Genomic DNA, 14,418 nt, shown 5'->3' with positions numbered 1-14,418 from the left:
TTACACAATGTGCAACTCATAATGCTTTTGAATAAAAAGCTATGAACACATGTGCAGAAGAATTTCGGTTAGAATTATCAAATAGTTGGGTAATTAAACGGTTATTCTGTAGGTGGCTGTAAGGTGATTTTGGACAAATCCCAACTATATTTGTACGATCAAATTTATTAAAGCTTTCAACCATATTTATTAGTCAAGTTTTATTTAAACATAACTACATTACTCATATTACTCCAAAATTCATTATTTTACGGATTAATTAATAAAATATTAATTTTCTTCTTCTTGGTATCTATAATGAAGATCTTTGCAATCGCGCTCCGATATTTTTATCCAACCATCTTTTTTTAAGTGGTATACTCGAATAATGCCACCGGAATAAGCATCTCTGAATGTTGCGTGATATATAGCACGTTGACCTAATTCGTAGGCTTCTTGATCTTCCAAGTCATATTTGTATCCAGAGTCAAGTACACCATACGCATAAATTGAACCACTTCCCACGGAAAATATATTTCCTGCCGATCGAGATCCTTCCGAATCAACATAATACAGACCAGCACCTTTATCATCAAAACCAGCTAGCATCATACCCATGCTCAAACCCATGCCCTTATACTCATGAGCAATATTCGCCATGATCTTACTTGCAGCTGCCACAGAAATATGTTTTTTGTTCCGTAGTTCATGTAGACGACATTCCTTTGCAAGAACACGATCCCAATAGACACAATCAGCAGCACCACCAGCTAATGTACCCAACAAATATTTGTTGATTTCTACGATTTTCTTCATTTCTTGAGAACCAATAAACTGACCACCAGTCGCACGAGAATCAACAGCCAATATAACGCCACCTTTGTATTTGAATCCCAAAGTTGTTGTGCCGTGGTCGTAATCAATTTTTAAACCGCTTTGTGATCCAGCGGCCTGCATAGATCTTATATTCACCAACTAGAAAGAGAAATCACGTTAAATTCCTTAATTTACTATTACGGCCAGAGAACTCACCCCACTAGATGGCGGTGCCAACAAGCAGTAAGGGTTCTCAAGGTTATATGTCTGACTTGAGAACCCCATTTTATTATTTCTTTCTTTTAAGAATGGTGCGTTTGCAATACCAGCTATTTCCGCCAAAGCCATTTTAACAAATATAAATATTACTATTTTCTTCTATAGACAAAGTTGTGAATAATGGACTTGGTTACAGATGACAAGCAAAATTTTATCATAAAACAGGTCTGGGTCACAATAGTATTCGTACCTTTCGTACAATGCTGCCGACTTCTACATTACATCTCAATAGGTAAAAAATTATGTTTGTTTATTTACAAGTAAGTTAATAATGTTCTTATAGGACTTTTGATTCTTCCATGATTATGTTTAAAGAAATTTATCAAGAGAGACATTATGATTAAGTTCATTAGTTTTGAGGTTTTAATATTATTAGCGCGTTTTTCTTAATATTTTTTTATTGTGAACTATTAATTTTTGAAAAGGCGCGAATAAATGTTTTAATTATGAATTGGGTTCACAGTGGCCAAGAAAGTGCAGCGCGCGTTCTAAGAAATTTTAAATAAATTTTGTGGTGGAATAAATTCGAACATATATAGAAATGTTTAAAGTCGATAAAAGTAATGAGTTGTCTCATATGTTGCATTCAAAGAAACATAGTTCGAACGGAAGATCTGTGGAGTCGTTGATTGGAGAATATGGGGAGAAGAAAGATTTTCTGGAATTGCATAGCTTAATGGAGAATACTGACACCGTGACGGTAATTCTATATTGATTTATATGTATAAGAAAGCATCGATGTTAACTAAATTAGTAAGAATATTCCATGTTTAGTTAGTTGCGATCTTAAATTCGAAATTTGGACGAAATGATTTTGTATCGTTTTGGAGTTTCATCCTTGAAGGCCTTAGCTTTGGATACAGTAGTCGTCAAATCAAAGAAAAACGTTTTTTTTTGGTGAAGCATTTACTAAAAAGTTTGCAACGTTTTGAATTGAGAGACAAGCAGTCCTACGATTTGATAAAACGGCTATGTCAGCATGTATCAACATTTCCTTCTAACCAGTTAATTTATATTCTCGATCTTTGTATCGAGGGAATACGTATGGGTGATCGTAAATATGTGTGGTAAATCATTACATATTTTTCTTTATGAAGTGGTATTCTATATAAATGTGTTTTATAGTTGGAAAGATTTACTACCGGATGTTCTGAAAGTTTTGGAGAATCAACCACAATTGGCTGTTGACGGCGTACTTATTAAAGGAATTGAATTCCGTGCAAATACAGTCAATAGTCTGATAACAATGAATTGGCCCATAGAGATCATAACTTCGATTGCGGACATGTTTAGGTAATTAAAAAATAGTAATTTCTGAAAATAAATTATTTAAATTTTGTAGGGAACTGAATTTGAAAAGTTCTGAAGTAAATGCAGTGCTTAACAAATTTGGTGGATTGGTTCTAACATTGTCCCCTATTGATTTGCCGCCATTAGCTTTTCAATTATTTTCTATGTGTTCGACGTGTACAGAAGTAATGATATTAGTGCTAGCTTTTGACAAATATTTTTATCGTTTTTATTACAAAAAACTGTTTGCTGAAATGGAAAGCAATTCATCTGACTTCGACTCTATTGGTTTGTTGTTAGAAAATAAATCTAAATTTGAATCAATCAATATATGTAATGTATAATTAATAGATACATTTTCCGATAAAGAAATGCGTGAGGCCGAGGAGACGGTTTTACATCATTTGAATTACTGCACACAATATAAAATAGGAGAAACTAAAATATTTGCTGGTTTGCGAGTAGGTTTTTTTTTATGAAATTTTTTAGAAATAAGAACAAAATGAATTATCAATGATTGTTTATAGAACTTTAGCTCAATGCCCGACTTGATATTGACTCCTTTTATGATAAGTTCAATAATATCTTTGAGCTCTGCAAATCGGGAGCCCGAATCACGGCGTATTACCACATCTTGTCTTTTGAATTTTTTGCGCAGTGTCATGCACAATAATGAGCATGAACAAAAAATGGCAAAATATTCAGCATGGTTTCGGGATACATTGCAGCGAAAGCAAGTACAGTTGGATTATATTCTCTCAGTACTTATTGATCAGAATAAGAATGGACAAGATATCATTACACCAGGTTTGGTTAATTTAACTTTTACTTTGCTTAAAACAAAGAACAATGTGCCATTAAACTCTTTGGCTATGAGATTTTTATCTAAATTTATACGCAAACGTTTTGTATTTGGACATGGAATTGTGAAAAAATTGGCAGAATGGATGATGGTAGAACAAGATCAGTTTCAGTTTGGTGGTAAGGTCAATCTTAATTTGCTATAAATGTAAGTACATCAAATTAATAATATATTCCTACGTAGAGTGCTTACTTATGTTGAGCGTTGCAGATACATTCACAGTTTCTGAGTGCGTAAAGACTATCAAATATGTAATGGAGTTTTTTTTGTGGGTATGCTAACAAAAAATAAACTTTTAAATATTAAAATATATAAGTGCACTTATTTCAGTTACCAGGCGATCAATCAATGCGAATGATGTCGTTTATACTACCAATACTAAAAATATCTGCCGTTGTGCGAGACGCGTTCATTGAAGTGCTCCGGAAAGCCATGAGTTCAAGGTAGTAATCGGGCGAAATAGTTATTTACTAAGGGGATATTACACAGTTCAAATTGTTATGTTTTTATGTAACTGTCCGGAAGATAATAAGAGATATGGTTTGATGGTTCTAAGCAAAAGATTGCTCTTTCAATTATTTTGCTAATGAATATTATACATACATACATACATATGTATATGACAATGATGTTTATTTAATGTATTTTACAGCATGAAACACATTCGAACAATGGCGGTTTATGGTTTTTGTATGGTTCTTAAGCAATTGAACAATAGTAATTCTCAACGATCGCAGTCAAATCCGTCTAGTTTTTGTACCCAAAATATTTCCGCATTCTCATTGATATCTCAAGGGGCTATTGACAGTCGACAATATCCTTACCGTTATTTTGATATGTTAACCCAGGAAATAATGGGACTTCTGAGGAGTTGTTTTGCAAGTAATATTGTTATGAAGAGGGTGTTATATGAAAGTATGTTTGAAACCAAATTATATCCAAATACGCCTTGTCCATGTTTTAATGAATTTTTTATATTTATTTTAGACTTGCAGCGTGCTGTAGAATTAAATCCAAAACTTGTGCCGCATGTGCTTCAATTTATTGACTGGCATTTTCGTTCGTTTTTTCGGGTTCCCAAAGTCACTGACGTTGAAGGGAATTTCAGCGTGATATTTGATAAAGCTGTGCGGACCTCTCCAGTTAATGCGTACGAATTACAAATTCAAGACAATCTGGGTCTTTTAGTACAGTTTGTTAGCCATTGTTTAATTAAACTTGAAGAATTCGAAAGCGAATATGATGTAAGAGAAATTAAACGATTATTGCGTTTAGCTGTGGAAAAAGTAATTACCAAGGAGTTGCAGTTCGAAGAAAAGGTTAGCGAACATGATTAATTGAAATATGTATATATAACAGATTTTTCCGATTGAAATTGTTATACATTTTTAGGATGACAACTGGCAACCCAAAAAGAGCGTATTACTAGAAATACAAATAAATTTTTTAGAAGGCTTAATGGCGTATTCTTTACTTACTGCGAATTTAAATAATGACACAATTACACATATTTTGCCATTATTCAAAATACACTGCAAGTTGAGTGAGACGTACAAGGTTAGTTGTCTGATATCCATACATGCATATCATGTATTGTAAGTATTCCCTGCAGAATATATAGGACTCTTATTTATTTATTTATTTATTTTTGTTTAACAATATCGTAATGATGAAGAATTATGCGAGCATATCGAGGAAACAATTACAAAAAAATAATAAGACCAGTAATGCTGATGGATCTACAATGAAGAATATAACCATTAATGGTATGGTAGTAAAAAACTTTAATTCCACAAGTTTGGGAAATATTTGGGATTTTCATGTTATTGAAAAGTTTCTGCGACTTCTGCATGAGTAAGCGAAATATTGATCAATAAATCGCAGTTCTCTGTTATATTGTATATTTTATTTATAGGGATGTTGTGCCCTTTGCTACAAGTCATAATACGGACGTACTTCGCTCAAATGTAAAATTTGTTCGGTACGTGCTGGAAATTACTGCACAAAAGATAGCAGCTCTGCGTGATGAACCAAAATATAAACAATTGGCTCATAGTAAGCGCATTTTGAAATATCTGGCAGATATAACAAAAGTTGTCTACGAACGTTGTATTCGTCGTTTGGGAGACATATGGTCCAGCTTTGATGAAAACACGGCTGCTTTATCTGCCGAATGCTTTCAGCAGTGCCTACAAACCGCAGACGTAATTTATAAGAAACAATTTGTTGAAATATTCTTAAAAGGTTTCGGTGAGTTTAACTATTAATTTGTTAAATTTCGTAATTAATTTTTGTTTTGTAGATTTGCATTCCATGAATAACTGTAAGCAATCTCCTGACATTTTACAAAATATAATCGACGAGTTCATGGAAATGGAAGATTCTCCAGATACAGTAAATTCTTATAAGGGTAATAGGCATGATGATAATTCTGATCGCAAACGAATATTACAAGCTTTGCTTCAAAGTCTTGAAGTGCTTTATGATAATTTTTCATTTACGGATCGCATAACAATTGAGTCATATAAATGGTTACTGAAATTCTGCAAAGGCAACGTTGTAAACTCTGAAAATTTGAGCTTAGTGCATAAACTGCTATTCACTCAACGACAAAAAACACACGCCGGCGCCTTCTTCAACACAATTGCTCTACAATTATGCACCGTTTGGGGTGCTATATCCAACGAGTTTTACGACAGTGAGGTAAGTGGATATGTTATGTACATGCATACATATGTCTTTGCTGCTGGTATTGATTAATTCCTTGAAACTATTGGTTAGTGTCCCCCGGCCTTTACTTTCAAATCATTGACCATGGAAAGTGCAAAACCATACTTCTTATATTTATGTCAGGCACTACGCAAACAAATAGATGATGTAGAACACTTTATTCTCAAAGCAAATAATTTAAACTTCAAATGTCGTATTGTAACAGACGATGAGCGAGACATGTCTCTTACTCAGTTACGTTCGATGGAGCGATCGATATGTTCACAGTTGCTTCATATCTCAAATGCATTAAAAAATCTTGTGAATGCTTGCATTCCCTTAGGTTCGTCAATGGACCACCTTTTGAAGCTTTTAATGCAGCACTATATATGTTTAAAAAGCCTTACTAAACATTTCTTAAGTCGAGTTGAGGTATCGCAAGTTTGTATGCAATCAACAAAGTAAGTACTTACATAACTGTATTTTTTATACTGTACCATGGTAAAAATAATTATAGGTTTGAGTTTTTGTTGCGTGCTATTGGCAAATCCCTTCCCACAAATATTTATGCTCTTATTTCATACATTGAAGAAAACGTTATCGATAAAGACCAAGAAAACCGTTTGAATCCGAAAGCAGATGGTGCTAAAATATTGCGTGAAACGAAACTTATACCAAAAGTGGTATTGCATCTAGAGTCTTTTAATCGTTTTGTGATAATTTTATCGAAGAAAACAAACAGCCGCATATCTAATTTACTGCATCAAGGCACAGTTCATGATTTCCGTTTTCGCACACATGCATTGACAGCGGCAGTTCAGCGTACATTTTCGCTAAGCAGGGAGATTTCTGTAGATTTTAGTGACGAAAACATGACCGAAAAAGAGATTAAGGAAGATTACTTGGAAATAACGATGGACGAATTGCCCACTGTGTCAAGAAAAATGGGCAAAAAACTCGAAAGAAATGACGAGCATTCCGATAATATAAATGAAGCGGAAGAAACTTTGCAAAGAGCTGCATCTAAATCGGTTTTGGACGCCAATTCAAATCATTCAGCTACTGGTCTAAAATCATCAAAAAGGAAATTACGCAGTTGCGATAACGACAATGATGGAGAGTTGTTCAGTATTGATATTGTGGATAGTGCGACACGCCCCTCTTCAGTATCGGATAATGTGGAGGTCTTAGAGCATGAAAGCAATCAAGAATCCGCTTCACAGTTATTTAAAAACTTGGCAAAGATCAATAAGAAAGCTAAAAAAAGAGGATTTAAAGATATTGATGATAATGCTGTGGTGAACGCAGGAGTTATAATTCCACCTAAAAAACGACGTGATCGTACGTTAATTAAAAAATAAAATATGAGACAATTAAATTAACCCTTCTGTTATGTTAGTAAAAAGTTGCACATGTGATGTTAAGGTCACGGAATGACCTAGTCGGAGTTTTGTAATGGTATCCTATAAATATTTTTTCTAATATTTCTTAATTTTACTGACTACAAATTAAGTTTGAATTTAACATTTCACAGTTGTATTGATTATAATTTTATTTTGTTCTTAACATTTCTTAGATTTTATGAATTTAAATGAATGCGCAGGTGGCTCGCTGAATTGTTTTTCTCTTTTTTAGAGCAACATCCGCCGAAGTACTTGTCTATTCTGCTTCTGCCCAGACATTCCTGACAATACCGGCCGACAACTGTTTTTTAGGTAAGCGTTTTCTACGAGTTAACTCACCCTGAACAAGGTATTGGCCACGTTCTTCGAGAAAATCTTGCGCTTATACATTTTTGAGGCATTCCGATTAGAGTGAATTTCTGTCCATAAAAGCTAGGCATTTAGCGCCGAAACATCCACAACATTCGAGAAGACAGCTAAGGGCCAACGATTGGTTTGTCTCGTGCACGTATATCTTTCTACTAATTGGTCAATTGTGTCTACTCCAGATTTTGTAGAATTATAAAAATCTTTTATTTCTTATTTTTATTTGGGCAAAATTTTGTTCGCAAATCCGCAGCTACCCATGCCTTTATCCCGTATTTACTTGACTTGCTTGGCATGCCTCTAAAAGAAATCTCATCGACTGTTACGTTCTCATAGGGAACAAACAGTAGTGGTACGTTAGCTACCCTCGTAAAAATCCCGAATTGGAGCAAGTTTATCATATACTCTCGCTCGCGCTGAAGTACCACCTAATATCAAAATACCCAAAAATCCATTAAAAATCTATTTCATCAATTGATTTATACTTCTCTCCAATTTTTTAGCGCCCTCGATGTTGGTGAACTCTAGCACAGGGTAAATGTTTCTTTTATATTTGATATTCGGTGAACTGAATATACTGTAACCGGGGTGTCGTCGAATTATATTTTCTGTTCTGGCTCTAGTGCTATTGGTTGCTGTCGGTGAAAAGTACACGAGAATGTTACTTACATATATCAGCTTCAGCAATACTGTCTTCTTCACTAGCAATGTACCACACTTTTCAGAAGATTCGCAATCTGGCAATTCTTCCAATACATTCTCATCGTCCTCAAAATCACTATACTTATCAATATCCACAATGTCTTCCATTATTGTTTGGGTAAAATCAATAATACTCCTTTCAAATCAATCAAAATACTCACCGATGCTCGGTTACGTTTCATTTTATAAAATATCTACAATGTCTGTCGTTTTACACAAAAAGTAATTGGCGGAAATGGCGCGAAACTTCCTCTTGCCACTTTGAACAGCAGATGGTCACTGAATGACGTTATGCTACCCACACGTTAGTTTTGATTCTGCCATGTTTTTTATCAAATTATAAAAAATATTTTGCACTTTTTCAAAGCGATTTCACTCAATGCAGGAATTTATAAAAGGAAATTCCAAAATTTTGTGTATTTTATGAAATATAAGCAAAAATAACATAAAACGGTCACGAGATGACCTTAAGGTAACAGAAGGGTTAAACATCGTTTTTTAGTACATAGAATGTATCTGTAAAATAAAAACATTTGTTTGTTGTAAAAATATATTTCCTGTAAAATAAAAACATTTGTTTTTGTAAAAATATCCTTCTTTTTTATGTTAAAGAGCGGAAGAATATTACAATTTTGATTATCAAAGTGTAATTATAACAATATCCATAAATTATATATTATAAATATAGAGTCTGGAGAGACGTATCAAATTTATATTTAAATTATCAAAGTAAGTATGAAACTATTATGATATGTGTTCCAAAGATAGGGTCTGGCAATGTGTGGAACACCTGCTTAAAATTTGAGTTCTATCCTAGTTTCAGATCAAGATTGGAAGATTTATAATATGTTTCTTAGCATTTAATGGCGAGTCACGGACCATGCTTTCGGCATAAAAAAGTTTCCTTAAGTAGTACCTGGATTTCCTTCTGATTTTCGATCAGAAATATTTGTTTCAGCGATCTGCAACGAGCGAGTCAGATCAAACACTCGCGCAGAAAACACAATTAAATCAACTCGGCTGATTAACTGATTTGATGTGACAATATGCTCTTTGACAATCACGATTGAGTAAACGGTGTGGTCGACTTCCGTTTAAAACGAATCTTAGTTAGCTTAGTACATTGCGATTGTTGCTTCAATCGAACCGATCAATTACTCTGGAAATGTAGTATTGATTCCAATCATGTGAGGCATGAATTCCATTACAATACTTCGCTCTATTTCCTTTTTGTACTCATAGTAGTAGCTTCTATAGTCTAGATACATATTTATGTATAATATATATTGTAATGTATAATAATAAAAAATAATGTTATTCACGTTTTCTTGAAGCAAATTAGTTTAAGGAGGTCATTTCATATGGCGTCCTGTTTTTTGTTTTTTTTTTAGGGTTGTCTCTCCGCCAAGCATAACTTACTAAGCATAATAATAAATAAGTACCATAAATATCTCTTTAACTACTTAAACTTTTTTGACAAAGGTGGAAACTTTACGATACCTGTAAATAATAACACAAAAAAGGTCAAATTTGAATGCTGCGATTATACTGTACATTCTCATGAGGATCTGTCAAAAATGTGGCAATATGTTTGTTACCGTCACTTTCAAGACAGAAATTCTTATTTAATAAAATATTCGTCCGATTTGAACTAAATGTGGTTCATCATATTCTCTTGTACATATAGTATGTTTAGACCCTTGATCTCCTTTTTGCACGTTTTTTGTTGTAACTACTAACCTTTTTTACACGGTTTTACTTTCTTTGAACGTGTTTTTATTTTAATTATATACTTTGTTTTTGTAATAAAATGAAATTCGATACGTAAATACATGTTAATTTTAGAACATGTTATCGTAATCTTATATATGTACATATAAAAATGAATCGCAAAATGTGTTGCTAAGCGTATAACATAACAACGCCTGGACCAATTTGGCCAATTATTTTTTTAAGTGTTCGTAGAGGTTCAAAGATGGTTGTTAGCAGCCCAAGGCGCATGACCGAGCACTCCCAGGATCCCATGACATACGTGCGGAATTATGGATCGCGGTCAATCAGCAAGCGATCGTTACGATGCCACAGCACGACTTTTCAAACAACAGTTACGATGTTCGATGGACTTTATCTTGAAGCAACGTATATGTGGTGCTGTTAGATGCTAGATGTACTCTGTTGAGTGACAAAAGAGAGGTTTGCCGCACGCACACATTCTTCTTTGGATGGTGCATGGTGGTTAAACTAGATCAAATTGATGAAATCATTTCTGCGGAAATTCCCAGAGAATACGGCAACAAAAGTAACATTGACGTTTTTTCTCAACTTTCGTCAGTGATCTGTTTGGAAATATCTTGATATTATACATGGAATGCATCGTCGAAGAAATAGTTACGCAGAAAGCAAGGCCAACCAGTAGATGGACATCCAGGTGTGTTCTCAACTAATGCATTAAAACGAATTTACACAATCCACCCGAAAAACGATGATTGCTTCTACCTTCGGTTGCTACTGATTAATGTACGCAGTTCAACGTCATTTATGGGATACGAACAAAAATGACATTGCCGAAGACATTTTACATCATTCGCTAAGAATTGGAAATGGGTCAATTCCGGTTGATACTACCGGTAGTTTGATATCAATTCCATCTGCCGTTTATCAATTCACGAAAGATGAACTCATCACGAATGTTCGGACATTGGCCAAATTATTGTAACTGTGATAACATAAACTGGAAAATTCAAAGTCAAATTCCTGGAAACTTGCGCTCATACAAATCGATCGATCGTCTTGACATTGAAGACGACGCACATGGGAGTATTTGGTCTCAAAAACCGGAAAAAAATATTGTAAAGTGATTTTATGATTAAAAATGCATGATTAAATATAATAATGCAATATATTAAAATAAAACAAGTAAGGAAGGACTAAGTTCGGGTGCAATCGAACATTTTATATTGAATATATTTGAGAAGGGGTTGGTGCCGACCAGATTTTATCTATTTTTGCTCATCCCACATACTACTAATATGCCACATACTCAAAAAAATGTTTCCCTCCCGAGAAAGTGGGCAGTGGCACGCCCATTGTCCAATTTTCACACCGGCGCCGATAGAGCCCCCTTATACCATCTATATACCACCCGTATAGAATAATTTAGCATAATTTCTCGATTTTCTCTTAGCAGTTCGACCTTGGTCGACACTATAACAAAAGCACTAGTTTCTAAAAAATTAAAAAACATTTTTTTTAGTGTTTTTGATGATTCATTGCTTTCCCCAAAAAAAATAAGACATTAACTAAATTAATCTTTATATTATTAATATTAAATGCATGCCATGTTGTTCAGAATCCATAAAAAATATTTTCCAGAATTCACTTCACGCAACACAAAAAGCCATTTGCAATTTCGAGAACAATAGAGAGTTTCGCGAATAAGCACGTGCGTTCTGAACGAAGTCTAGGTTGCGACTACTTGTATAGCAATATAGATTTCTTTTACATGTTTTCTGTTTTTGCAGCGATGCTTTGTTAAATTGGTCCAAATAGCTAGTTTTATATGAAAATATGATTTGTTTTGCACGATTTTTTTGAACGGCTTTTTTCACAGGTAATTTACTGTCCCAATTAACCGTGCAAAAAGAAGATCAGTGTATATGTACTGATCGATACTTTTGCCGCTTATAGAACAGATTGGAAATGACTTTTAAAACTCGGAAACATTACTTACCCTTTATAAGCGAAATCTTAAAAAAAAATATATTTTTAATTCACAAAGGTTTGTTTTTTTGTCGTGCTCCTAGTTTATTTATCTGGTCTTTGTTAAAGTATAATTTTCGACCACTAAAATAAATGAAAGTTTCTTTAGATGAATGCCATACAAAAGTGATTTGCTGAATGTTCTATAACTATTCAATAACTAGTATTGTATATATCTGTAGCAAAGTTTCACAAATATGTATGTATGTAAGTGGTAAAATCTATATCTTTTATTTTGTCTTAGTACAAGGACTTACTTGATGAGCATAACTTATACCTTGCAACATGTTGAGAAAGTGTACTATACCATTTGTAGCCACCGAAACTGCCATATATGTATGTACCTTTCTCCCGATTCAGCAGTTGGTTGACTTTGTTCCTGAACATCCCTTAAGGCAATCATACATTAAACTTGAGATTTTTTGTGTAATCTTGTTTTAGTAATGCGAACACATCCAGATTTTATGGGTGTTCAAAAAGTTAATTAGATAAACGACTGCCTGACTTTCGCAGTTTGCTGTTTGTTTTATTGCGCTTAGTTAAAAGTAATTTGATTAAATTTGATGAATATTCCCAAGCAATTCGACTTAACTTTTTTTTTGAAAATTAAGTGAGGAAATCAAAAAGAACATTTGGTTAAAAATGTTCGTATGACCTCTCTGAAGTTAACACTGTTTGCAATAGGAAAGTCTCTAAATCATAGCAATTCGCAGTTTTGCGGCTTTTCGTAGACTTTTTTATGAGTGCGTGTTGAGATTTTATTACCTGAGAATTCCTCTCCAATTTCCTTGTTCGACTCGAAGTGTTCGCTTGACATAATCAAACTTATTTTGTACGTAATGCACAGCTCTTGTTTAAATGCAATTTGCAAAGAAAAATGCAAGTATGTATGGTATGTACATATCGTCACCTGAAATGCAAAATAACGTAACAACATTTTCGGAAATTTACAGTGGCATGAATTAAACACGACATAAAATGGAACAAGAGTGAAAAACAACTTTAATATTGGTTAAAACTGGTTCATATATGAGCGCAGAAACTGAAAATGTTGGACATATGTAATATTATGTTTGTAATTTGAAGTAGTGAATCATAAGCAATAAGTCGCTCAATTTCGAATTTTTTGATGATACGTTATTTTGCATTTCAGGTGACGATATGTATATTACCAAAGGATAGGTATAAGGTATGGTTTAAAAATGGTGGTTCAACAGTTTTATAATTGACTACTTACATTAAAAATTTAAAAGTAGTACTTATATGTACATATAAATATGTATCTAATATGGCTATACGTGATATAAACTCTTCAAAGGTGCTAAATTTAATATATTGGATATATGTATGTATGTATAAGGAAAAAGTCAACCGGAAACCGTTATACTTGGGCTATGCGGCTTAGACCAGTGTCTAGACCAATTTTATTACAATGTCACACTTATTGATCTACATAAACAGTTGGGAAGTCCTTATGTCGTATATATTGGAGCACGGGGTAGGTCTGCCCAGATTGCATTAACTTTTGCTATTAGTCGATAACATATTTCTACGCGATTTCGTGAAGACAACTCACGCACTGAACGATACATTCGAAATAAATTATGTTAGAATAACGAAAACCATTATATTGGGTAGTCGAAATTTTCAAATTTCCAGAACGGAAGCGAGCGAACCATTGTCGTGCTACACGAACTGATACAGCTTCGTCTCCGTAAACTTCTAAACTTCACAAATTTCATTGGTGGCTTGCGTGGCATTCTTCCCTTTTTTATACAAAAATTTCAAAATACAAATAGCGAATTTCTTCATAATTTTTGAACAGCGTAACATTATTTCAACTTTCTCGAATTTAATTTTTTTGGTTGAATGAAGCTTAAAATCTCACCTTTCCAACACTATATGGTATGACACAATGTGATTGGTAGCACTGGAGATATACGACTGCAACGACATTTATTAACAAAATACGAAAAGACTTTTTCGACTACCCAATATAATGTGGATGGAAACTGAGGTAATACGTGGGTTGACTTCACATATTTTCGGAATTAAGGTGTAGTATATCCAACACTATACTTTGATTTAATATTGCTAGATATCTTTCATATTGACCAAGTTGAAGTTTTAAACTTCTGTATTGGGTATCCATTTTTATCAACACGATAATGTCTTGAACATAATCATTTAGTAAGTTAATTCACCTAGTAGTTGTCAATATAATCGTTACATGGTGAGTCGATGTAGTTATTA

At 33.7% G+C, this 14,418-nt stretch overlaps 2 protein-coding genes across 4 annotated transcripts; one reads left to right on the top strand and one right to left on the bottom strand.

The window, feature by feature from the left end:
• Positions 1–181: 181 nt before the first annotated feature.
• On the bottom strand, positions 182–1,227 carry LOC120772559 (proteasome subunit beta type-5-like). Its single transcript, XM_040101243.1, has 2 exons — positions 1,012–1,227; positions 182–954 (listed from the first exon to the last, which is right to left on the bottom strand). Exons 1-2 carry the CDS (start codon positions 1,141–1,143, stop codon positions 271–273), a joined length of 816 nt encoding a protein of 271 aa, XP_039957177.1. The 5' UTR covers positions 1,144–1,227; the 3' UTR covers positions 182–270.
• Positions 1,228–1,535: 308 nt separating this feature from the next.
• Positions 1,536–7,434, top strand: LOC120772571 (Fanconi anemia group I protein). Of its 3 annotated transcripts, none has more exons than XM_040101265.1 (16): positions 1,536–1,774; positions 1,849–2,141; positions 2,200–2,367; positions 2,627–2,652; positions 2,716–2,825; positions 2,892–3,345; positions 3,410–3,498; positions 3,557–3,669; positions 3,879–4,141; positions 4,214–4,545; positions 4,619–4,783; positions 4,902–5,080; positions 5,142–5,476; positions 5,529–5,929; positions 6,008–6,396; positions 6,453–7,434. In XM_040101265.1, exons 1-16 carry the CDS (start codon positions 1,616–1,618, stop codon positions 7,294–7,296), a joined length of 4,320 nt encoding a protein of 1,439 aa, XP_039957199.1. In that variant the 5' UTR covers positions 1,536–1,615; the 3' UTR covers positions 7,297–7,434. The 3 variants fall into 3 exon arrangements, with proteins under 3 accessions (XP_039957199.1, XP_039957197.1, XP_039957196.1); XM_040101263.1 differs by having other exon boundaries at positions 2,435–2,652; XM_040101262.1 differs by having other exon boundaries at positions 2,417–2,652.
• Positions 7,435–14,418: the final 6,984 nt, after the last annotated feature.

The sequence above is a fragment of the Bactrocera tryoni genome, chromosome 3 (assembly GCF_016617805.1).
Source record: "Bactrocera tryoni isolate S06 chromosome 3, CSIRO_BtryS06_freeze2, whole genome shotgun sequence".
NCBI classification, from domain to species: Eukaryota; Metazoa; Arthropoda; class Insecta; order Diptera; family Tephritidae; genus Bactrocera; species Bactrocera tryoni.
The sequence above is the reverse complement of the archived record's forward strand: the minus strand, read 5'-3'. Positions and strand labels throughout refer to the sequence as shown.

Bases quoted from the DNA above. Each gene is read 5' to 3' on its own strand.
- LOC120772559 (XM_040101243.1), bottom strand. From the start codon at position 1,143: ATGGCTTTGGCGGAAATAGCTGGTATTGCAAACGCACCATTCTTAAAA. The intron at 955-1,011 runs GTGAGTTCTCTG...TTCTCTTTCTAG, and splicing joins TGGCACCGCCATCTAGTGGG to TTGGTGAATATAAGATCTAT.
- LOC120772571 (XM_040101262.1), top strand. From the start codon at position 1,616: ATGTTTAAAGTCGATAAAAGTAATGAGTTGTCTCATATGTTGCATTCA. The intron at 2,653-2,715 runs GTTTGTTGTTAG...TATAATTAATAG, and splicing joins ATCTGACTTCGACTCTATTG to ATACATTTTCCGATAAAGAA. The intron at 3,346-3,409 runs GTAAGGTCAATC...ATTCCTACGTAG, and splicing joins AGATCAGTTTCAGTTTGGTG to AGTGCTTACTTATGTTGAGC.